The 24742-nt window shown below is 36.8% G+C and overlaps 1 protein-coding gene across 3 annotated transcripts in view; it reads left to right on the top strand.

Annotated features, from left to right (window-relative positions):
- Positions 1–24742, top strand: part of PKN2 (protein kinase N2) — a 132051-nt gene that overhangs the window by 60827 nt on the left and 46482 nt on the right. For all 3 annotated transcript variants that reach the window (XM_030866140.3, XM_060303182.2, XM_030866137.3), the window contains 3 exons: positions 2536–2653; positions 3003–3148; positions 3239–3452. In XM_030866140.3, coding sequence (XP_030722000.1) covers positions 2536–2653; positions 3003–3148; positions 3239–3452 — 478 coding nt within the window. The remainder of the gene's footprint in view (positions 1–2535; positions 2654–3002; positions 3149–3238; positions 3453–24742) is intronic.

Genomic DNA, 24742 nt, shown 5'->3' with positions numbered 1-24742 from the left:
TAATAGTTAACGACTTTATCTAGTCTGTTAGTTTGAACCATATGAAATTGCTGTTTTTTTAGTTTAGAATCAGATATTGGCATGTTCATATGGTTCAACCTATATATGTAAAAATCTTCTCATAGTTTTAGCATAAAAGCCAGTATTTCTCTAATATATAAACCAGTTCATATGCTTTGGATCTAGCTTTCCTCTTCAACATATTAGGTGCGCAACACAAAAATCCATTGAATGCCTGAAAACATAAAACTGACAATAAAAATTCATTGAATGCTGGAAAGCATAAGACTGACATGTAGTAACTGTAAATTGCCTGTGATAGGTAATATCCAATGTCAGTTTTAAAAACCTTTATCATACTTTGACATCTATGTACATCTTCCAGAAATATGTGTGGGAAAAATCATTTACTTTTTAAAATGAAATACAAATGCTTTTCCTTGCACGTTGAATTGAAATAGTTAAGAAGGGCATTTCTAAAGAAGTAAATGACAGAACTACTGTCTTTTCGCATAGTGATAAAATAATAAAAGGAGTAGCTTAATTGAAAAGCATATATAAATATTTATACTTTTACATTAGAACTTCATTGAGATCCTATAATTAATCATTATTTTTATTCCTCTAAAAGAGAACATTTTAATGCCAATCATATGCTAGGCAATATAATTTTAGTTTTATCTAATGCTTACAGAAGCTCTGTATTTTAGAGAATGGTATCCCTGCTTACATAGTTTCTTCAAGAAACCTATTTGTCCCATTAAATTTGTCCCATTAAATTTGAAATACTAACTTTTTCTCTTACTCTAATCTGGTCTCAGAGAAATAGAAAAGTTATTTCATATCTTCAGTTTGATGTTCCTGATACTGGATAACAAGAGGAATTAAAAAGTATTTTTATTTTAAATTTGGAAGGTTAATAGGTATATTCATAAAAGTATATCTAATGAGTCATAGACAAACACCAGATTCAAGCTAATGTTCTTAATGGTAAAGCATAATTTTAAAAAAGTATAGTGTGTGTGTGTGCTTCATGTTGTAAATGAATATTTAAGGGACTTAGTAAACTATTTAAGCCCAACTCAATGTGAAATCCAAATATTTTATTTAATAAAGAACAAAATCTGACCAGAAACTCTCTCCTAAATGAGTGACCATGGGAACAGGAGAGAAATGAAAGAAAAATTCATAAGTTTGCTAATTGCTTTTTCCTCCACTGTATATAACATGTTTAACTAGTTATATTGGTGTTTAATGTGATATATATCAGCTCACTTTTTCAATGTGTTGTATTGGTGTTTAATGTGATATATTTCAGCTCACTATTTTTTCCTCGTATATATTGTCTCTCCCATCACAAGTATCTCCATCCTCCCCTTAATTCAGTGTCATGATGTACTGTGTGTGTTTGATTTATTGATATGATGCTGCACATCTGATGCTTGTCTCTTAGCTAGTAGTTTTGAGTCTTCTGGAGAATATAGGTTGATTGTATGCTATTTTATTTCCAGATTAATACTGACTGCCTCAGTGATAAAAGTAGAGATGCTTAAATAATATGCAAATATTGGTCTTTCTTGTGAATAAGTGCTTCCTAACTTGATGCTTAGTTTTATCATTTCTTTTTTGTGGATTGAAGCCTACTAGACTTTGACAACTAATATAACTAAGTAGGAGATGGCATTAACTTCTGTTACTTTTCTCATGAAACGTTTGAAAAAAATTCTGTTAGTTTTCTGTGGTTGCTGTATCAAATTATCAAAAACTTAGTGGCTTAAAACAACACAAATTTATTACATTACAGTTTCATAATTGAGAAGTCCAAAATGGATTTCACATTCTGGAGGACATAGGAGAAAATTTGTTTCCTTACCCTTTCCATCTTCTAGAGGCTGCCCATATTCCTTAGCTCGTGGCCCTCTTCCTCTGTCTTTGAAGCCAGAAACAGTGGCTCCGGTTCTTCTCATGTGACCTCCTCTCCTGCCTTCCTCTTCTACATTTAAGGACCCTTATGATTACATTGGGTCCATCTGGATAATCCAGGATAACCTCTGTATTTTGAGGTTGGGTGATTAACAACCTCAGTTCCATCTGCTATCTTAATTTCCCTTTCACATGTAAAGTAACATTCACAAGGTTCTGGGGATTGCCACATGGACATCTTTGGGTTGGGTCATTAAATGGTAAGTTTTTTGTGATTCAGTATTACTGGAACTAAACTGGGAGGTAGGACAGTAACATTATTTCACTTATATCAGGACCTTTCTTGAAGTCTTTAGACATGATAGAAGTTTATTCACTATAACTTACTCCCTAACTTTTAACTAATGGAGTTGTTTTTCTTATTTTTCACCCTATCAGTTTGATGCCTTTCAAAATAAATGTATCTACCCCAAGTATATATATTATAGTGCTCACAGTATTCTTTTGACCCTTGTTTTTCACTTGCTGATGTCATTTGATCTTACTTAGAAGTTATAAAAATGGTTTATTTGTCTCTGTAGCTGCTTACCTTTTCAAACTTATTCTTAATAGGATCGGAAACTCCATGGCACAGCTCAACAGCTGCTCCAAGACAGCAAGACAAAAATAGAAGTGATACGAATGCAGATTCTTCAGGCAGTCCAGACCAATGAATTGGCTTTTGATAATGGTGATGGAACAGAGATAAATTGTCATTCTTATTATTATGGGCATGTATAGTGGTAAATAAATTTTAAGGAAAGAAGTGGTGGTTCAAAATTAAGGAGGAGGAGGCATTCTTGAGTTTTTATCTTGAGTTTTTATCTTTGAGTTTTTATTTTTGAGTTTTGATGGCTAAGATGAAAGACTGTATTTTAACATTGTGTCTATTAAGTATTACTTCAGTGTTTATTGACTTTTAAGAACTAACTTTTAATGTTGTAAGAACTTATTTCTTTTTCTTGAGTTTTAATCCCTACGTATTAGAAAGTCAAACAAATGGTTCAATTAAGTTTGTTTTTTTTTTTGTCCCCCTCTAGCCAAACCTGTCATAAGTCCTCTTGAACTTCGGATGGAAGAATTAAGGCATCATTTTAGGATAGAGTTTGCAGTAGCAGAAGGTGCAAAGAATGTAATGAAATTACTTGGCTCAGGAAAAGTAACAGACAGAAAAGCACTTTCAGAAGTAATTTTAAATAAAAATTTTAACTTAATAAATATGTTAGTCAAAGAATATAACTATTTAAATGACACCATTGTCTTTTCCCTGTTTAAGGCTCAAGCAAGATTTAATGAATCAAGTCAGAAGTTGGACCTTTTGAAGTATTCATTAGAGCAAAGATTAAATGAACTTCCCAAAAATCATCCCAAAAGCAGTATTATTATTGAGGAGCTTTCACTTGTTGCATCACCAACACTAAGTCCACGTCAAAGTATGATATCTACACAAAACCAATACAGTACCCTATCCAAACCAGCAGCACTAACAGGTACGTAGCATATATCATCCTGATTTTTTTTTTATTTTTCGTGCATTTTTAATCTACATCTGGTTCTGGTTTAATAAATGAATAAAAATGTGTTTACAGAATTTTTAAATATTGTGGTAAGATACACATAACAAAATTTATTATTTTAACCATTTTAAAATACACAACTCATAGGCATTTAGTATATCCAAGCTGTTGTATAACTATAACCAGTTTCTAGTTCCAGGGTATTTTCATCACCCCAGAAGGAAACTCAGTACCCATTAAGTAGTCATTCCCGATTCCTCCTTTCCCTTCAACCCCTAGCAATCACTATTGGCTTTCTGTTTCTATAGATTTGTCTATTATAGATGTTTCCTATAAATGGAGTTATATAATTTGTGGCTTTCTGTGTCTGACTTCTTTCACTTTCTGTACTGTTCAAGGTTCTTTCTTCTTGTAACATGTATGAATATTTCATTCCTTTTTATGGCTAAGTAATATTCTGTTTTACAGGTATATATCTGGTTTTATTTATCTGTTTGATGGACATTTGGGTCGTTTCTACCTTTTGACTACTGTGAATAGTGTTTCTATGAATATTTGTGTGCAGGTTTTTGTTTGAACACCTGTTTTCAGTTATTTAGGGAATATACCTAGATGTATAATTACTAGGTCATATGGTAATTTTATGTTTATGTTTTTGAGGGACCATCAAACTGTTGTCCATGGGGGCTGCATCATTTCACATTGACAGGGGTTCCAATTTCTCCACATCCTCAACAACACTTGTTATTTCCCCCCCTTTTTTTTTTTATTATTGCCATCCTACTAGGTCCATTATTGACAGTGAGGTAGCGAAGTTTCCAACTATTTTTGTAGACTTTCCTATTTCTCCTTTCAGCTATGTAAATTTTAGCTTCATATATTTTCAGGCTCTGTTAAGTGCATATATGTTTATAATTTTTATATCTTCTAAATGTATTGACTATTTTATCAAAATATAATATCCTTTTTCTCCTGTAACAATTTTGGATTTAAAGTATTTTGTCTGACGTTAGAGTACCCACTCCAGCTCTCTTTTGGTTACTGTTTACATGAATATCTTTTTCTATTCATTCTCATTCAGTTGATTGTGTCTTTGGATCTAAAATGAGTCTCTTTTGGACAGCATATAATTGGATCATAGTTTGGGTTTATTTATGTATTTTAATCCATTCTGCCATTCTCTGCCTTTAATTTGAGCCGTTTAATCCATATGTGTTTAAGATAATTACTGATAAAGTGTAATGCAATTCTGATGCTGACTCCCCAGAGTTAGGTCAAATTTCATAGGTTCATGGCACAGTCCCCCACAAGACTGTCCTCGTTTCAGACACAAGCTGCCAGGTTGGAGTTTCCCCAAACACTCACACTTCTGACCAACTGGCTGCAAACTCAGGGGTTCCTACTACCACCTCATGCTCAGTAATTCCATAGAACAACTCACAGAACTCAGGAAAGCTCTGTATTTACAGTTACAGTTTTCTTACAAAGGCTACAAATTAGGACCAAAGAAGAGACACTTAGGGAGAGATCTGGCAGGGTACCTAAAGTTTCCTTGCTTTCAGCATGCAGCACCCTCTGAGAACATCAATTTGTGTCCCCAGCCAAGAGTCTTACTTTAGCTGTGAGTATTCAGAATTTTTTTTGTGGCTTTATTACATAGGAGTGATTGAATCATTGGCCACTTTGATTGAAGTCAGTCTCCAGCCCCCAACCTTTTTCTGAAAGACCAAAGGTCAGGTTGATATGTGGCTCAAAGCATGAGCCCTCTAACTATGTAGTTGGTCTTTATGGTATAGCCAGCGCCCATTCTGGAACTGTGTATGGGCCTACCGAGAGTCACTTTGTTAGCATAAACCCACATGTGGTCTGAGGAGTCCACCATGAATAAGAAAGATGCTGCTATTACTAGGGAAATTGCAAGGGTTTAAAAGCTCCCTCTTAAGAACCAGGGAAATAAACCAGCCAAATTCATTATTATAGAACAAAGAAGCTTACATCGGCCGTTTTGCTAATTGTTTTCTGTAAGTCTTAATCTTTATTTTCCTGAATTCTTTTGCTTTCTTTTGTGTTTGATTGACTTTTTCTAGTTTACCTTTTTTATTCTCTCCTTGTTTCCTTTTCTGTGTGTGTGTGTGTGTGTGTGTGTGTGTGTTTCAAATCTTTATTGGAGTATAATTGCTTCACAATACCGTGTTAGTTTCTTTTGCACAACAAAGTGAATCAGCCACATGCATACATGTGTCCCCATATCCCCTCCCTCTTGAGCCTCCCTCCCATCCTCCCTATTCCACCTGTCTAGGTCATTGCAAACCACTGAGTCGATCTCCCTGTGCTATGCTGCTGCTTCCCACCAGCCAACTATTTTACATCCGGTAGTGTATATATGTTGATGCTACTCTCACTTCATCCCAGCTTTGCCCTCCCACCCTATGTCATCAAGTCCATTTTCTATGTCTACCTCTTTATTCTTGCCCTGCAACTAGATTCATCAGTACCATTTTTTTTTCTTTTTAGATTCCATAGATATGCATTAGCATATGTTATTTGTTTTTCTCTTTCTGACTTATTTCACTCTGTATGACAGACTCTAGGTCCATCCACCTCACTACATATAACTCAATTTTGTTTCTTTTTATGGCTGAGTAATACTCCATTATATATATGTGCCCGATCTTCTTTATCCATTCATCTGTTGAGAGACATTTAGGTTGGTTCCATGTCTTGGCTGTTGTAAATAATGCTGCAGTGAACATTGTGGTACATGTCTCTTTTTTTTTTTTTTTTTTTTTTTTTTTTTTTTTTAACATCTTTATTGGGGTATAATTGCTTTACAATGGTGTGTTAGTTTCTGCTTTATAACAAAGTGAATCAGTCATACATAAACCTATGTTCCCATATGTCTTCCCTGTTGCGTCTCCCTCCCTCCCACCCTCCCCATCCCACCCCTCCAGGCTGTCACAAAGCACCGAGCCAATATCCCTGTGCCATGCGGCTGCTTCCCACTAGCTATCTACCTTACTGCGTTTGTTAGTGTGTATATGCCCATGACTCTCTCTCGCCCTGTCACAGCTCACCCTTCCCCCTCCCCATAACCTCAAGTCCGTTCTCTAAGAGGTCTGCGTCTTTATTCCTGCTTTACCCCTAGGTTCTTCATGATATTTTTTTCTTAAATTCCATATATATGTGTTAGCATACGGTATTTGTCTTTTTCTTTCTGACTTACTTCACTCTGTATGACAGACTCTAGGTCTATCCACCTCATTACAAATAGCTCAATTTCGTTTCTTTTTATGGCTGAGTAATATTCCATTGTATATATGTGCCACATCTTCTTTATCCATTCATCCGATGACGGGCACTTAGGTTGTTTCCATCTCCGGGCTATTGTAAATAGAGCTGCAATGAACATTTTGGTACATGACTCTTTTTGAATTTTGGTTTTCTCAGGGTATATGCCCAGTAGTGGGATTGCTGGGTCATATGGTAGTTCTATTTGTAGTTTTTTAAGGAACCTCCATACTGTTCTCCATAGTGGCTGAACCAATTCACATTCCCACCAGCAGTGCAAGAGTGTTCCCTTTTCTCCACACCCTCTCCAGCATTTATTGTTTCTAGATTTTTTGATGATGGCCATTCTGACTGGTGTGAGATGATATCTCATTGTAGTTTTGATTTGCATTTCTCTAATGATTAATGATGTTGAGCATTCTTTCATGTGTTTGTTGGCAGTCTGTATATCTTCTTTGGAGAAATGTCTATTTAGGTCTTCTGCCCATTTTTGGATTGGGTTGTTTGTTTTCTTGTTATTGAGCTGCATGAGCTGCTTGTAAATTTTGGAGATTAATCCTTTGTCGGTTGCTTCATTTGCAAATATTTTCTCCCATTCTGAGGGTTGTCTTTTGGTCTTGTTTACGGTTTCCTTTGCTGTGCAAAAGCTTTGAAGTTTCATTAGGTCCCATTTGTTTATTTTTGTTTTTATTTCCATTACTCTAGGAGGTGGGTCAGAAAGGATCTTGCTTTGATTTATGTCATAGAGTGTTCTGCCTATGTTTTCCTCTAAGAGTTTGATAGTTTCTGGCCTTACATTTAGGTCTTTAATCCATTTTGAGCTTATTTTTGTGTATGGTGTTAGGGAGTGATCTAATCTCATACTTTTACATGTACCTGTCCAGTTTTCCCAGCACCACTTATTGAAGAGGCTGTCCTTTCTCCATTGTACATTACTGCCACCTTTATCAAAGATAAGGTGTCCATATGTGCATGGGTTTATCTCTGGGCTTTCTATCCTGTTCCATTGATCTATCTTTCTGTTTTTGTGCCAGTACCATACCGTCTTGATGACTGTAGCTTTGTAGTATAGTCTGAAGTCAGGGAGCCTGATTCCTCCAGTTCCTTCTTTCGTTCTCAAGATTGCTTTGGCTATTCGGGGTCTTTTGTGTTTCCATACAAATTGTGAAAGTTTTTGTTCTAGTTCTGTGAAAAATGCCAGTGGTAGTTTGATAGGGATTGCATTGAATCTGTAGATTGCTTTGGGTAGTAGAGTCATTTTCACAATGTTGATTCTTCCAATCCAAGAACATGGTATATCTCTCCATCTATTTATATCATCTTTAATTTCTTTCATCAGTGTCTTATAATTTTCTGCATACAGGTCTTTTGTCTCCTTAGGTAGGTTTATTCCTAGATATTTTATTCTTTTTGTTGCAATGGTAAATGGGAGTGTTTTCTTGATTTCACTTTCAGATTTTTCATCATTAGTATATAGGAATGCCAGAGATTTCTGTGCATTAATTTTGTATCCTGCCACTTTACCAAATTCATTGATTAGCTCTAGTAGTTTTCTGGTAGCATCTTTAGGGTTCTCTATGTATAGGATCATGTCATCTGCAAACAGTGACAGCTTTACTTCTTCTTTTCCAATTTGGATTCCTTTTATTTCCTTTTCTTCTCTGATTGCTGTGGCTAAAACTTCCAAAACAATGTTGAATAATAGTGGTGAGAGTGGGCAACCTTGTCTTGTTCCTGATCTTAGTGGAAATGCTTTCAGTTTTTCACCATTGAGGATGATGTTTGCTGTGGGCTTGTCATATATGGCCTTTATTATGTTGAGGAAAGTTCCCTCTATGCCTACTTTCTGCAGGGTTTTTATCATAAATGGGTGTTGAATTTTGTCAAAAGCTTTCTCTGCATCTATTGAGATGATCATATGGTTTTTCTCCTTCAATTTGTTAATATGGTGTATCACGTTGATTGATTTGCGTATATTGAAGAATCCTTGCATTCCTGGAATAAACCCCACTTGATCATGGTGTATGATCCTTTTAATGTGCTGTTGGATTCTGTTTGCTAGTATTTTGTTGAGGATTTTTGCATCTATGTTCATCAGTGATATTGGCCTGTAGTTTTCTTTCTTTGTGACATCCTTGTCTGGTTTTGGTATCAAGGTGATGGTGGCCTCGTAGAAGGAGTTAGGGAGTGGTCCTCCCTCTGCTATATTTTGGAAGAGTTTGAGAAGGATAGGTGTTAGCTCTTCTCTAAATGTTTGATAGAATTCGCCTGTGAAGCCATCTGGTCCTGGGCTTTTTTTTGTTGGAAGATTTTTAATCACAGTTTCAATTTCAGTGCTTGTGATTGGTCTGTTCATATTTTCTATTTCTTCCTGATTCAGTCTTGGCAGGTTGTGCATTTCTAAGAATTTGTCCATTTCTTCCAGATTGTCCATTTTATTGGCATAGAGTTGCTTGTAGTAATCTCTCATGATCTCTTTTATCTCTGCAGTGTCAGTTGTTACATGTCTCTTTTTGAATTATGGTTTTCTCAGGGTATATGTCCAGTAGTGGGATTGCTGTTTCATATGGTACTTTTATTTTTAGTTTCTTAAGGAACCTCCATACTGTTCTCCATAGTGGCTGTATCAATTTACATTCCTACCAACAGTGCAGAAGGGTTCTCTTTTCACCACACCCTTTCCAACATTTATTGCTTCTAGCTTTTTGTTTGTTTTGTTTTGTTTTGTTTTTTTTGTGGTACACGGGCCTCTCACTGTTGTGGCCTCTCCCATTGCGGATCACAGGCTCTGGACACGCAGGCTCAGTGGCCATGGCTCACAGGCCTAGCCGCTCCGCGGCATGTGGGATCTTCCCAGACCAGGGCACGAACCCATGTCCCCTACATCGGCAGGCAGACTCTCAACCACTGTGCCACCAGGGAAGCCCGCTTCTGGCTTTTTTGATAATGGCCATTCTGACTGGTGGTTGGTGACACCTCATTGTAGTTTTGATTTTCATTTCTCTAATAATTAGTGGTGTTGAGCATCTTTTCATGTGCCTCTTGGCTATCTGTATGTCTTCCTTGGTGAAATATGTATTTAGCTCTTCTGTCCATTTTTTAATTGGATTGTTTGTTTTTTTGATATTGAGCTCCATTAGCTGTTTGTATATTTTGGAGATTAATCCTTTGTCTGTTGTTTCATTTGCAAATATTTCTCCCATTCTGAAGGTTGTCTTTTTGTCTTATTTATGGTTTCTTTTGCTTTGCAAAAGCTTTTAAGTCCCATTTGTTTATTTTTGTTTTTATTTCTTTTTCTCTAGAAGGTGGGTCAAAAAAGATCTTGCTGTGGTTTATGTCAGAGTGTTTTTTCCCATGTTTTCCTCTAAAAGTTTTATAGTGTCTGGTCTTACATTTAAGTCTTTAATCCACTTTGAGTTTATTTTTGCGTATGGTGTTAGGGAGTGCTCTAATTTCATTCTTTTACATGTAGCTGTCCAGTTTTCCCAGCACCACTTATTGAAGAGGCTGTCTTTTTTCCATTGTATGTTCTTGCCTCCTTTGTCATAAATTAGGTGCCCATATGTACGTGGGTTTATCTCTGGGCATTCTATTCTATTCTACCATTGATCTATATTTCTGTTTTTGTGCCAGTACCATAGTGCCTTGGTTACTATAGCTTTGTGCTATAGTTTGAAGTCAGGGAGCCTAATTCCTCCAGCTCCATTTTTCTTTCTCAAGATTGCTTTGGCTATTCAGGGTCTTTTGTGTTTCCATACGAATTGTAAGATTTTTTGTTCTAATTCTGTGAAGAATGCCCTTGGTAGTTTGCTAGGGATTGTATCGAATCTGTAGATTGCTTTGGGCAGTATAGTCATTTTCACAGTATTGATTTTTCCAGTCCAAGAACATGATATATTTCTCCATCTGTTTGCGTCATCTTTGATTTCTTTCATCAGTGTTTTATAGTTTTCTGAGTACAAGTCTTTCTCCTCCCTAGGCAGGTTTATTCCTAGGTATTTCATTCATTTTGTTTCAGTGGTAAATGGAAGTGTTTCTTTAATTTCTCTTTCTGATTTTTCATTGTTGGTGTATAGGAATGCCAGAGATTTCTGTGCATTAATTTTGTGTTCTGCAACCTTACCAAATTCATTGATTAGTTCTAATAGTTTTCTGGTGGCATCTTTAGGATCTTCTATGTATAGTATCATGTCATCGGCAAATGGTGACAGTTTTACTTCTTCTTTTCCAATTTGTGTTCCTTTTATTTCTTTTTCTTCTCTGATTGCTGTGGCTAGGACTTCCAAAACTATGCTGAATAAGAGTGGTGAGAGTGGACATCCTTGTCTTGTTCCTGATCCTAGTGGAAATGCTTTCAGTTTTTCACCATTGAGAATGATGCTTGCTGTGGGTTTGTCATATATGACCTTTATTTTGTTGAGGTACATTCCCCCAATGCCCATTTTCTGGAGAACTTTTATCATAAATGAGTGTTGAATTTTGTCAAAAGCTTTTTGTGCATCCATTGAGATGATCATATGGTTTTTATTCCTTAATTTGTTAATGTGGTGTATAACATTGATTGATTTGCATATATTGAAGAATCCTTGCATCCCTGGGATAAATCCCACTTGATCATGGTATATGATCCTTTTAATGTGCTGTTGGATTCTTTTTTTTTTTTTTTTTTAAGTGGCAGTAAAAAATATATGTGGTCAACATTGTTACTTTCACTTGCAAATAAAAGAGTTGGGATGTATAGAAACCTGTACTTAACTTTTTATCAAGAGTACTTATCATCAAATTACTCCCATCCAGGCTTCTGCAGGTCTGGAATTTTCTTTCCACTGGATAGGAGTATGTGGTGGGAATTCCAGTTAACATTTTTATTAAAAAAAAAAAAAAAAAAGAATCAGCATAGTCAAGTTGTCTTAGTGTTAAGGATTTCTGTTTGCTAGTATTATGATCATCAGTGACATTGGTCTATAATTTTATTTTTTTGTGATGTCTTTTTCTGGTTTTAGTATCAGGGTGATGGTGGCTTTGTAGAATGAATTTGGGCGTGTTCCTTCCTCTGCAAAATTTTGGAAGAGTTTGAGAAGGATCAGTGTTAGCTGTTCTCTAAATGTTTGATAGAATTCACCTGTGAAGCCATCTGGTCCTGGACTGTTGTTTGCTGGAAGATTTTTAATTACGGTTTCAATTTCATTACTTGTGATAGGTCTGTTTATATTTTCTAATTCTTCCTGGTTCAGTCATGGAAAATTGTACCTTCCTAAGAATTTGTCCATTTCTTCGTGGTTGTCCGTTTTATTGGCATATAGTTGTTTGTAGTAGTCTCTTATAATCCTTTGTATTTCTGTGGTATCAGTTGTGATTTCTCCTTTTTCATTTCTAATTTTATTGGTTTGTGTCCTCTCTCTTTTTCTTCATGAGTCTGGCTAAGGGTTTATCAATTTTGTTTATCTTCTCAAAGAACCAGCTTTTAGTTTTATTGATTTTTGCTATTGTTTTATTCGTTTCTATTTCATTTATTTCTGCTCTGATCTTTATTATTTCTTTCCTTCTACTGACTTTGGGTTTTCTTTGTTCTTCTTTCTCTATTTGTTTTAAGTGTAGGGTTAGATTGTTTGAGATTTTTCTTGTTTACTGAGGTGAGATCGAATTGCTATATAAACTTCCCTCTTAGAACTAACTGCTTTTGCTGTGTCCCATAAGTTTTGGGTCATCATGTTTTCATTGTCATTTGTTTCTATGCATTTTTAAATTTATTCTTTGATTTCTTCGGTGATCTCTTGGTTATTTAGTAGCGCACTGTTTAGCCTCCATATATTTGTGTTTTTTCCAGGTTTTTTTTCCTGTAATTGATTTCCAATCTCATAGCGCTGTGGTCAGAAAAGATGCTTGATATGATTTCAATTTTCTTAAATTTTGCGAGGCTTGATTTGTGACCCAAGGTGTGATCTGTCCTGGAAAATGTTCCATGTTCACTGAAGAAGAAAGTGTATTCTGCCACTTTTGGGTGGAATGTTCTATAAATATCAATTAGATCCACCTGGTCTATTGTGTCATTTAAAGCTTGTGTTTCCTTATTTATTTTCTGTTTGGATGATCTGTCCATTGGTGTAAGTGGGGTGTTAAAGTACCCTGCTGTTATTGTGTTACTGTCGATTTCTCCTTTCATGGTTGTTAGCATTTGCCTTATGTATTGAGGTGCTCCTATGTTGGGTGCATAAACATTTATAATTGTTATATCTTCTTCTTGGATTTATCCTTTGATCTTTATGTAGTGTCCCTCCTTTTCTCTTGTAACAGTCTTTATCTTAAAGTCTATTTTATCTAATATGAGTATTGCTACTCCAGCTTGCTTTTGATTTCCATTTGTATGGAATATCTTTTTCCATCCCTTCACTTTTAGTCTGTATGAATCCCTAGGTCTGAAGTGGGTCTCTTGTAGACAACATATATATGGGTCTTGTTTTTGTATCCATTCACCCAGTCTGTGTCTTTTGGTTGGGGCATTTAATCCATTTACATTCAAGATTATTATCGATATGTGTGTTCCTATTACTGTTTTCTTAATTGTTTTGGGTTTGTTTCTGTGGGTCTTTTTCTTTTGTGTTTCCCACCTAGAGAAGTTTCTTTAGCATTTGTTGTAAAGCTGGTTTGCTGGTGCTGAATTCTCTTAGCTTTTTTTTTCTCTCAAAAGCTTTTGACTTTTCCATCAAATCTGAATGAGATCCTTGCTGGGTAGAGTAATCTTGGTTGTAGGTTTTTTCTCTTTCATCACTAAGTGTATCATGCCCGTCCCTTCTGGCCTGCAGAGTTTCCACTGAAAAATAAGCTGATAACCTTTTGGGGATTCCTTGTATATGTTATTTGTTTTTCTTCCCTTACTGCTTTTAATATTTTTTCTTTGAATTTAATTTTTGTTAGTTTGATTAATATGTGTCTTGGTGTGTTTTTCCTAGGGTTTATCTTGTATGGGACTCTCTGTGCTTCCTGGACTTGGGTGACTATTTCCTTTCCCATGTTAGGGAAGTTTCCCACTATAATCTCTTCAAATATTTTCTCAGACCCTTTCTTTTTCTTTTCTTCTTCTGGGACCCCTATAATTTGAATGTTGGTGCATTTAATGTTGTCCCAGAGGTCTCTGATACTGTCCTCAAGTCTTTTCATTTCTTTTTCTTTATTCTGCTCCTTGGTAGTTATTTCAACTGTTTTGTCTTCCATCTCACTTATTTGTTCTTCTGCCTCCGTTATTCTGTTACTGATTCCTTCTAATGTATTTTTCATTTCAGTTATTGTGTTATTCATCTCTGTGTGTTTGTTGTTTAGTTCTTCTAGATCTTTGTTAAACATTTCTTGTAGTTTCTCAATCCATGCCTCCATTCTATTTCTAAGATTCTGGATCATCTTTACTATCATTACTCTGAATTCTTTTTCGGGTAAGTTGCTTATTTTCTCTTAATTTATTTGGTCTTGTAGGTTTTTACCTTACTCCTTCATTTGTGACATATTTTTTTGGCATCTCATTTTTTTATTATTATTATTAGTGGGATTGTGTTCCTGTCTTACTGGTTATTTGGCCTGAGGCTTCCAACGCTGGAGTAGGCTATTGGGTAGAGCTGGGTCTTGGTGTTGAGATGAGGATCTCTATGAGACCTCACTCTGATGAATATGCCCTGGTGTCTGAGGTTCTCTGTTTGTCCAGTGGTTTGGACTCAGAGCTCCCACTGCAGGAGCTTCCACTCGACCCTGGGCTCGCAAATCAAGATCCTGCAAGCTGTGTGGGGTGGCAAAAAAAAAAAAAAGTAACAAAGTAAAAAATAAAATTAGACTATGAAACTAACAGATATGTTATTAGAAAGAATGTAAAAATAAAAATATAGATGAATCAACACCCAGAAGGTACATCAGTACCACAATCATAAAAAAGAGGAGGAGGGAAAAGAAATAAAAAAAGGGGTGGGGGGCGTGGGAGGCCTTGGCTGTGGAGAGTGGGGCCTAGGCAAGGGTGAGGTTTGGGCAGTGGGTGGGGCCAATGCTCAGGACCCAAAGGGCTAGAAAAGGCCCTGGGGGCTGTGGGGGGTGGAGCTTAGGTTCAAGGAACAGAAGGGGCCCAGGTGTGTCCCCCACCCCTGGCCTCAGAGGTCAGGGCACCTCACCGGGGAGCCCAACAGGCTTCCTGCTCGAGTGGGCAGGACAAACGCCCTCTCCTCTCCTGCTCCTCCAGTCTGGAGTCTGGGAGGGCCCCTCCCGCTTGCCTCTCCTGATCCCCCCATCCTCCCTCCTATGCCCCCAAGGACCCACATAGCCTGGAGGGGCCCTGGAGGGCAGGTGATTGGCCTGGGAGTTCCGCAGGCTCCCCAAACCTGAGTGGGCTGGCCAATTGCCCTCCCTCTTCTCCCGCTCCTCCCAAAGGGCACCTCCTGCCTTCTTTTCCTTTCCTCCCCTTGGCCTCCTTCCTATGCCCCCCAAGGACCCAGGCAACCTGGAGGGGGCTTTGAGGGCAGGGGATTGGCCTGGGAGCTCAGCAGGCTCCCGGGGCCCCAGTGGGCAGGGCAATCGCCCTCCTCCCCTCACCCACTCCTCCCAGGGTGCCCCTCCCACCTGCCTCTCCTAATCTCCCCAGCCTCCTTCCTATGCCCCCAGGACCCATGTTGCCTGTATGGGGCTTTGGAGGTGGGGGAACCGGCCTGCCTCTCCTGATCTCCCCGGCCTCAGGAGGGCTGATCTTGTCCGGCCTCTACTTCTTCTCTCCCCTTGGTCCCCCTACGTCCTACCAGTTCACTCTGGGGTTCCTCCCATGTCCTTGGGGGTCAGAGTCCCCCACCAGCGACTGGCAGGCACCCTAGTTGTGGGAAGACGCTAACTCTGTGTCTTCCCACAATGCCATCTTGACTTCTTCCCCCTTTTCTGTGTATTTTTAAATTACTTTCTTAGTGGTTACTCTAATGGTTACAGTTAACAACCTAAATTTATCACAGTAGCCTACAAAAGCTCTGCTCCTATACAGCTGTGCCTCCCCATCGTTATATTTTTGTTGACACAGATTATGTCTTTATACATTGTGTGCCCTTTATATTATATTATTATATATTAGATTATAATCATTGTTGTATGCATTTGTTTTTTAAGTCATACAGGAAACAAAGTTACAAATTGAAAATATAGTAATACTGGCTTTTTAATTTACCTAGTTAGTTTTACTGGTGTTATTTTTTCTGTGATTTCAAGTTACTGTCTAGTGTCCTGTCATTTCAATCTGGTTGACTTGTTTTAGCATTTCTTCTAGGAAGGTCTACTAGTGATAAGCTCCCTTAACTTTTGGGAATCGCTTATTTTCTTCATTTTTGAAGGTTAGTTTTGCATTTATAGAATTCGTTGACAAGCTTTTTTCTTTCAGCATTCTAAAAATTTCCTCCCAGTCCCTCCAGGCCTTTATGCTGTCTGATGAAGAATCAACTTTTAAACTTATTGAGGATTCTTTCTAAGTGACGAGTTGCTTCTCTCTTGCTGCTTTCAATATTCCCTTTTGTCTTTGGTTTTCACAATTTGATTATAATGCATCTCAGAATGGTAATTTCTTTTGAGTTTTTTTACTTGAATTCTTTGAGCTTCTTGATGTGCAGATTCATGTCATTAATCAGATTTGGGAAGTTTTCTGCCATCATTTCTTCACATATTCTTTCTGCCATTTTCTCTCTTCTCTCCTTCTGAGATCCCCATAATGTGTATTTTTGTAGTCTTTATGGTATCCCAGAAATCGCCTAGTCTCTGGTTTTTTTTGTTTATTTGTTTGTGTAGAACAAATGTTTATTGATGTACAGACATTTTGAGGGGGGCTCAGAGACAGATGTAAACACAGAAACAAGCATCAGCTTTCATGAATATCAAATATTATGAAGCAGAGACAAGCAGCAGAACTCAGGGAGTCCTCCCACCAGCAACTTCCCATGAGCCTGTTCATAAACATGAACACCAAGATCTCTCCCAAAACCTATCTTTAGTAGAGCTCAAAGAGAAGTTCTCATGAAGTCTCTTAACATATTAAGCCAGGTATCAAATTAGTTAGGTCGATTGCAAATCATTTTTAAGTCTATTGAGTTTTACCTTCTGTTTGCTTTGCTTTGTCTTGTTTTTAATTAGTAGCATACACATTTAGTTTTATGTCTTACTGATCAACTTACTCTTATCATTATAAATATTTCCTTTTATCTCTGAAAATAGACTTACAGTTTACTTTGTCTGATATTAGTAGAGCCATACTATCCTTTTTATGCCTAAGGTTAACCTAATGAAGTTTTCCATCCTTTTATTTTCAACCTGTTTGTTCTTTTCTACTTAAAGTGATATATTTTATGTACATCATATAGATGTCTCTTTTTATCTAACCTGAAAATCTAATTGAAGTTGTTAGTCTTATATTTTTTAACAGCTTTATTTGTATACATTAACTGCACGTATCTGATATGTACAATTTGATAACTTTTGTCATATCAACCCTCAAAAGTTTCCATGTACCCTTTATAAACTGTCCTTTTAATATTATTTTTGATATTTATTTAACTCTTCAATTCTTGATGTTTGAATTGCATTTACTCTTTTTTCTCTGTTCATCCTTTCCTTCTCTTTGTAGTTGTTTTTGAAGCAAATAGTTCCATTATTCCTTTTCATGTCCCATAACAGTGTTTTAATTACGCCTGTGCATGTGTGTGGTGTGTTTATTGCTTACTTTAGTGATTCCAGTATGCATATTGAACTTATTACAGTCTGTGATCACAGTGTACTCTCTTACTTCCAAATCTGTTTAAAAATTTTATGGAGAAATATTTGCAAATTCTTCCACTTCACCCTGTTTATCCTCATTGTAATATATTTTACTTCTACCTGTGCCTTAATCTGCAGCTGACCCTTGAACAACACTGGGGTTAGGAGCACCAACCTTCTGTGCAGTCACAAATCTGTATATAACTTCACAGTCAGCCCTCCATGTCTGTGGACTCAACCAGGTGTGGATCATACAGTACTGTAGTTATGTATGTAGTGAAAAAAAATTCATGTATAAGTGGACCTGCACAGTTCAAACCCATGTTGTTCAAGGTTCCACTGTACATCTTCTAGTGTTGTTTTTACTTAAAGAGCTAAGAACTTTAAGGATATACATGATCCGTGGTTAATTGAATCTGTGAGTGTGGGATTACAGATATGGAGAACCTACTGTTAAGTTACATGTGGATTTTCGACTGCAAGAAGGGTCAGTTCCCCTAACCCCCACATTATTCAAGGGTCAACTCTAATTTACTTCGTTACAAAGTATTTTTCCAAAAACAAAACAAAACATTGTTCTTTATATCTAATGGCTCATTTATCCTTACTGTTATTCTTCACTTATTCTTGTTGTACTTGAGATTTCCTGTTAGAATTTTCCTTTAGCCCTTAGCCATTTCTTTTAGCATTTATTGTAGTGAAGATGTGGTAGAGTCTAATTTTTCCACTTTTTTCTTGTTTATTTCATCTTCATTTTTAAAGAATATTGTCGGTAGAAAACCTTTATAGGTGTTTTTTTCCTTTCAGCTCTTTAAAAATGTGATTTCATTGTCTTCTAGTTTTCCTCTTTGTATTGGGCTGGCCAAAAGTTTTGTTTGTTTTTTTCCATAAGATGGCTCTAGTAGCACTTAGTTGTCGTTAACTTCATTCAAAACAATTTTGTTAGCTTGTATGTGCAGCTGTTATATCAGCCTGCATTTTAAAAACGACTTATCAAAATTGGTGAATTTTTGTGTAGCCATTTTAATATTGAAGATGGAAGAAAAAAACAACATTTTTGGCATATTATCCTTTATTATTTCAAGAAAGGTTAAAACACAACTGAAATGCCAGTGCGGTGTATGGAGAAGGTGCTGTGACTGATGAAACATGTCAAAAATGGTCTGCAAAATTTCATGCTGGAGATTTCTCACTGGATGATGCTCCATGGTCAGGTAGACCAGTTGAAGTTGATAGCGATCAAATCGAGACATTAATTGAGAAGAATCAACGTTATACCACACGGGAGATACCCAACATACTCAAAGTAACCAAATAAAGTGTTGACAATCATTTGCACCAGCTTGGTTGTGTGAATTGCTTTGATGTTTGGGTTCCACATAAGTTAAACAAAAAACCCCTTCTTGACCATATTTCTGCCTGCAATTCTCTACTTAAACGTAATGAAAGTGTTCCATGTTTAAAACAAATTGTGATGGGCGATGAAGAGTGGATATGTACAATAATGTGGAACAGAAGACATCATGGGGCAAGCAAAATGAACCACTACCAACCACACCAAAGGCTAGTCTTCATCCAAAGAAGGTGATGTTGTATATATGGTAGGATTAGAAGGGAGTCCTCTATTATGAGCTCCTTCCAGAAAACTAAACGATTAATTCCAGCAAGTACTGCTCCAGTTAGACCAACTGAAGGCAGCACTTGATGAAAAGTGTCCAGAATTAGTCAACAGAAAACACCATGGTCTTCCATCAGGATAATGCAAGACCGCATGTTTCTTTGATGACCAGGCAGAAACTGTTACAGCTTGGCTGGGGAGTTCTGATTCATCTGCTGTATTCACCAGATGTTGCACCTTCATATTTCCATTTATTTAGGTCTTCACAAAATTCTCTTAATGGAAAAAAATTTCAATTCCCTGGAAGACTGTAAAAGGTACCTGGAACAGTTCTTTGCTCAAAAAGATAAAACATTTTGGGAAGATGGAATAATGAAGTTGCCTGAAAAATGGCAGAAGGTAGTGGAACAAAAGGGTGAATATGTTGTTCAATAAAGTTCTTGGTGAAAGTGTGAAATGTGTCTTTTATTTTTATTTAAAAACCGAAGGCACTTTTTGGCCAACCCAATATTATGAGAAGTCAGCTGTAGTTCCTATCAATGTTTCCCTTCATGTAATGTCCCTCATTCCCCAGTTATTGAAGTAACATAGAATTACATTGAATTTTCTTCATTTTTTTTCTTTCTGTTCTTAAGACTGGATACTTCAGTTCAACTACCTTTAAGTTTTCTTATTCTTCTGGATGCTCAAATCTGCTGTTGAACATCTCTAGTAAACTTTTAAAATTCCAGTTAGCATACTTTTCAACTCCAGGATTTCTATTTGGTTCTTATTTATAAATTCTCTATCTTTATTAATATTCCCTATTTGTTGAAATACTATTCTGTCTTTTTCCTTTTGGTTTCTTTTAGGTCTTTGACCACATATAAGCTTTGACCATATGTAAGACAGTGGGTATGGAGTCTTTGTCTAGTAAATCCAATGTCTTCCTGAAGGATGGTTTCTGTGAATTTCTGCTTTTCTTGTGAATTGGCCATACTCTCTTATTTCTGTGCTTGCCTCATAATTTTTTATTGAAAGCTGGATATGTTGAGTATTATAATGTGTAACTGGAAGATACTCCCCTTTTCTATAATTTCTTATTGCTCTTTGAAACAGGGTGTAGTTGTTTAGTGACTTTATTTGCTAAAGACTGTATTTTTTGTCATGTGTGGTCACTGAAGTCTCCATTAAGTTAGTGGTCAACTAGTGTTTTGACAGACTTTTTTTTTTTCTTTAATTGGAGTATAATTGCTTTACAATGTTGTGTTAGTTTCTGCTGTAAAACAAAGTGAATCAGCTATATGTATACATATATCCGCTCACTCTTGGACTTCCCTTCCCCCCTCCCCCCCATCCCACCCATCTAGGTCATCACAGAGCACCGAACTGAGCTTCCTGTGCTATACTGCAGGTCCCCACTAGCTATCTATTTTACACATGGTAGTGTATTTATGTCAAACCTCATCTCCCAATTCATCCCACCTTCCCCTTCCCCCTCTGTGTCCACACGTCCATTCTCTATGTCTGCATCTCTATTTCTGCCTTGCAGAAATAGATTCATCTGTACCATTTTCCTATGTTCCACATATATGCATTAATATACGATATTTGTTTTTCTCTTTCTGACTGACTTTACTCTGTATGACAGACTCTGGGTCCATCCACATCTCTACAAATGACCCAATTTGGTTCCTTTTGATGGCTGAGTAATATTCCATTGTATATATGTACCATATCTTTATCCATTCATCTGTTGATGGGCATTTAGGTTGTTTCTGTGTCCTGGCTATTGTAAATAGTGCTGCAATGAACATTGGGGCACATGTGTCTTTCTGAATATTGGTTTTCTCAGGGTATATGCCCAGTAGTGGGATTGCTGGGTCATATGGTAGTCTATTTTTAGTTTTTTAAGGGACCTCCATGCTGTTCTCCATAGTGGCTGTATCAGTTTACATTCCCGCCAATAATGCAAGAGGGTTCCCTTTTCTCCGCACCCTCTCCAGCATTTATTGTTTGTAGATTTTTTGATGATGGCCATTCTGACCAATGTGAGGTGATACCTTATTGTAATTTTGACTTGCATTTCTCTAATAATTAGTGGTGTTGAGCATCTATCTATTCATGTGCCTCTTGGCTATCTGTATGTTTTCTTTGGAGAAATGTCTATTTAGGTCTCTGCCCATTTTTTGATTGCGTTGCTTGTTTTTCTTGATATTGAGCTGCATGAGCTGTTTGTATATTTTGGAGATTAATCCTTCGTCAGTTGCTTCATTTGCAAATATTTTCTCCCATTCTGAGGGTTGTCTTTTCATCTTGTTTATGGTTTCCTTTGCTGTGCAAAAGCTTTTAAGTTTAATTAGGTCTCATTTGTTTATTTTTATTACTCTAGGAGGTGGGTCAGAAAAGATCTTGCTGTGATTTGAGTGTTTCAAACACTTCAAAACACTTCAAAGAGTGTTTTTCCTGTGTTTTCCTCTAAGAGTTTTATAGTCTCCAGCCTTACATTTAGGTCTTTAATCCATTTTGAGTTTATTTTTGTGTATGGTGTTAGGTAGTGTTCTAATTTCATTCTTTTACATGTAGTTATCCAGTTTCCCCAACACCACTTATTGAAGAGACTGTCTTTTCTCCATTGTATAGTCTTGCCTCCTTTGTCATAGATTAGGTGACCATGGGTGTGTGGGTTTATCTCTGGATTTTCTATCCTGTACCATTGATCTATATTTCTGTTTCTGTACCAGTACCATACTGTCTTGATTACTATACTTGTAGCATAGGCTGAAGTCAGGGAGCCTGATTCGTCCAGCTCCGTTTTTCTTTCTCAAGATTGCTTTGGCTATTCGGGGTCTTTTGTGTTTCCATACAAATTGTAAAATTGTTTGTTCTAGTTCTGGGGAAAATGCCCTTGGTAATTTGATAGGGATTGCATTGAATCTGTAGATTGCTCTGGGTAGTGTAATAATTTTCACAGTATTGATTCTTTCAATCCAAAAACATGGTATATCTCTCCACCTATTTGTATCATCTTTAATTTCTTTCATCAGTGTTTTATAGTTTTCCGAGTACAGGTCTTTTGCCTCCTTAGGTAGGTTTATTCCTAGGTATTTTATTATTTTTGTTGTGATGGTAAATGGGATTGTTCCCATAATTTCTCTTTCTGATCTTTCATTGTTAACGTATAGGAATGCAAGAGATTTCTTGCCTTAATTTTGTATCCTGCAGCTTTACCAAATTCATGGATTAGCTCTAGTTTTCTGGTGGCATCTTTAGGATTTTCAATGTATAGTATCATGTCATCTGCAAACAGTCACAGTTTTACTTCTTTTCCAATATGTATTCCTTTTATTTCTTTTTCTTCTCTGATTGCTGTGGCTAGGACTTCCAAATGCCTGCAAGCAGAAAGAAAATTTGCCATGTTTGCAGCTGAATTCTGTGTTTGTGTGCCAAGGCATACCTTCAGCATTCACCCAGGCATTTTGTAACTCTGCCTTTGCTTGCACAGAGCTTGAAGATCTGCCAGATGTGAGAGCTTAGGGCCTTTTCAGATCTCTTCTGAGTATGTCTCCTTTTGCATCTAGCCTTCTAGTTTTCCAGTAACACGTGGAAACATTGCAAAGCTCTTATTCCTTAAAACAGTTTACTCCCTAGCTTTTCGCCAAGACTCTAGGATGTCTATTAAACAATATAGACAACTGATATCCTTTGCTCCTGGCTTCAGTGGTTGTTTCATTTGCCTTTCATTTGCCTTTAAATGCCCTCCACTTAGCTATTTCTCTGAGAGATTTCTTAGGTGAAAAAAAGATAAACCCTTTCTGTTAGTCCTTCAGGGAGCCTTCAAAGAGGTCAAAGCAGGCATCCACAGTTCTTTGAGTATGAAGTCTTCTCTGCTCCCTCTGGCACTGGGACCCTGTACCAGGAATGCAGCCTGCTATCTTCAGGACTATCACCAAACCATTAGGGGTTGGGGGGAGGAGGGATGAAGCAAAGATAAAGTAAAATGCCAGAAAGCTCTCCTACCAAGTATTCATTGCATTTTTTGATCAAGCATTTGTTTGGTTGCAGTAAACCTTTGTTTCCCAGATTTTTGTTCAAGTTGATTATAAGTAGTTTCCCGGTTTTATTTGTTTGTTTTCCTGTGTTTCTGTGGAGAAACTGCCTTTGGAGTTTGCAACTCTAGCATTTTCTTACCATTACCTACAAAGGTTTTTATGGCCCATGTGAATGTGGCATATTTTTGATACACAGGCCTCCCTCTTCTCCAGGAATCCTTAAATTATCTTATCAATATGAATGTCAGAGAGGGCTTTACCTTAAAAACAATCGTCATTAAATATTTTGAGGATATGAAAGTGTTCTTCAGAATTGCATAGCATACTATCACATTTTAGTACTTTTGGGTACCATTAATCAGCTTTATATTATGGCAGACTTTTACATTCAACCTTGAAGGAGAAATTTACAGTTGAACAATGCTGTTGCCACTATTAAGATCAGTTTAAATCTGCAGTTACCAAATTGAGTTCCTAAATCTGAGGTACCCTGGGATGCCAAAATGAATTCACGAGGGTACAACAGGATATTTTAAGTTTTTGAGGGAAACACAGTATTACTTCACTTCCTACCATCATCATTAATCTACTGGCTTCAAGGTAGTTGGAGTTTCAGCATTAGGTCAAATGACATGCCTTCTGATTATGTCACATATTGATGAAGCTGGGTGTTCCTGGTTTTTCCTTCACTGCTATAATGATAAATACTATGGGAAATCAATGTGGAATAGAAGATAAGGGTGACACTTTCAAATCTAATCCCAAAGTTTGATAAGTTACACAGTGCCCAATAGATACACACATCTCATTAGGAAGTGATCATGGTTATTTAAGAATGAAATAAGATTACTTTTTTCTTTCAAATTACGTGTATTATTTTTCAAATAGTTATTAATTTGTTACAATATCTTATGAAACAGAACTGTTAGGTACATTGTTCAGACTAGAAGCACAATGAAAAAATTGAGACATTAGGGTATCATGAAACGAGAAAGCTTGGGAACCTCTGTTCTAAATTCTCCATTGTATTTTAAATATTTATTATTTAAAGCATTTATCTTATGAGGTATCACCTCACACTCGTCGGAATGGCCATCATCCAAAAAATCCATAAGCAGTTAATGCTGGAGAGGGTGTGGAGAAAAAGGAACCCTCCTACATTGTTGGTGGGAATGTAAACTGGTACAGCCACTATGGAAAACAGTATGGAGGTTCCTTAAAAAACTGAAAATAGAGCTACCATATGATCCAGCAATCCCACTACTGGGCATATATCTGGAGAAAACCATAATTCAAAAGATACATGCACCACAATATTCACTGCAGCACTATTTACAATAGCCAGGACATGGAAGGAACCTAAATGTCCATCAACAGAGGAATGGATAAAGAAGATGTGGTCCATATGTACAGTGGAATATTACTCAGCCATAAAAAAAGAACGAAGTAATGCCATTTGCAGTGACATGGATGGACCTAGAGATTGTCATATTGAGTGAAGTAAATCAGACAGAGAAAGACAAATATCATGATATTGCTTATATGAGGAATCTAAACAAAGGGTACAAATGAAC

The sequence above is a fragment of the Globicephala melas genome, chromosome 1 (assembly GCF_963455315.2).
Source record: "Globicephala melas chromosome 1, mGloMel1.2, whole genome shotgun sequence".
In the NCBI taxonomy this organism is placed as follows: domain Eukaryota; kingdom Metazoa; phylum Chordata; class Mammalia; order Artiodactyla; family Delphinidae; genus Globicephala; species Globicephala melas.
This window is presented reverse-complemented; position numbering and strand designations above follow the sequence as displayed.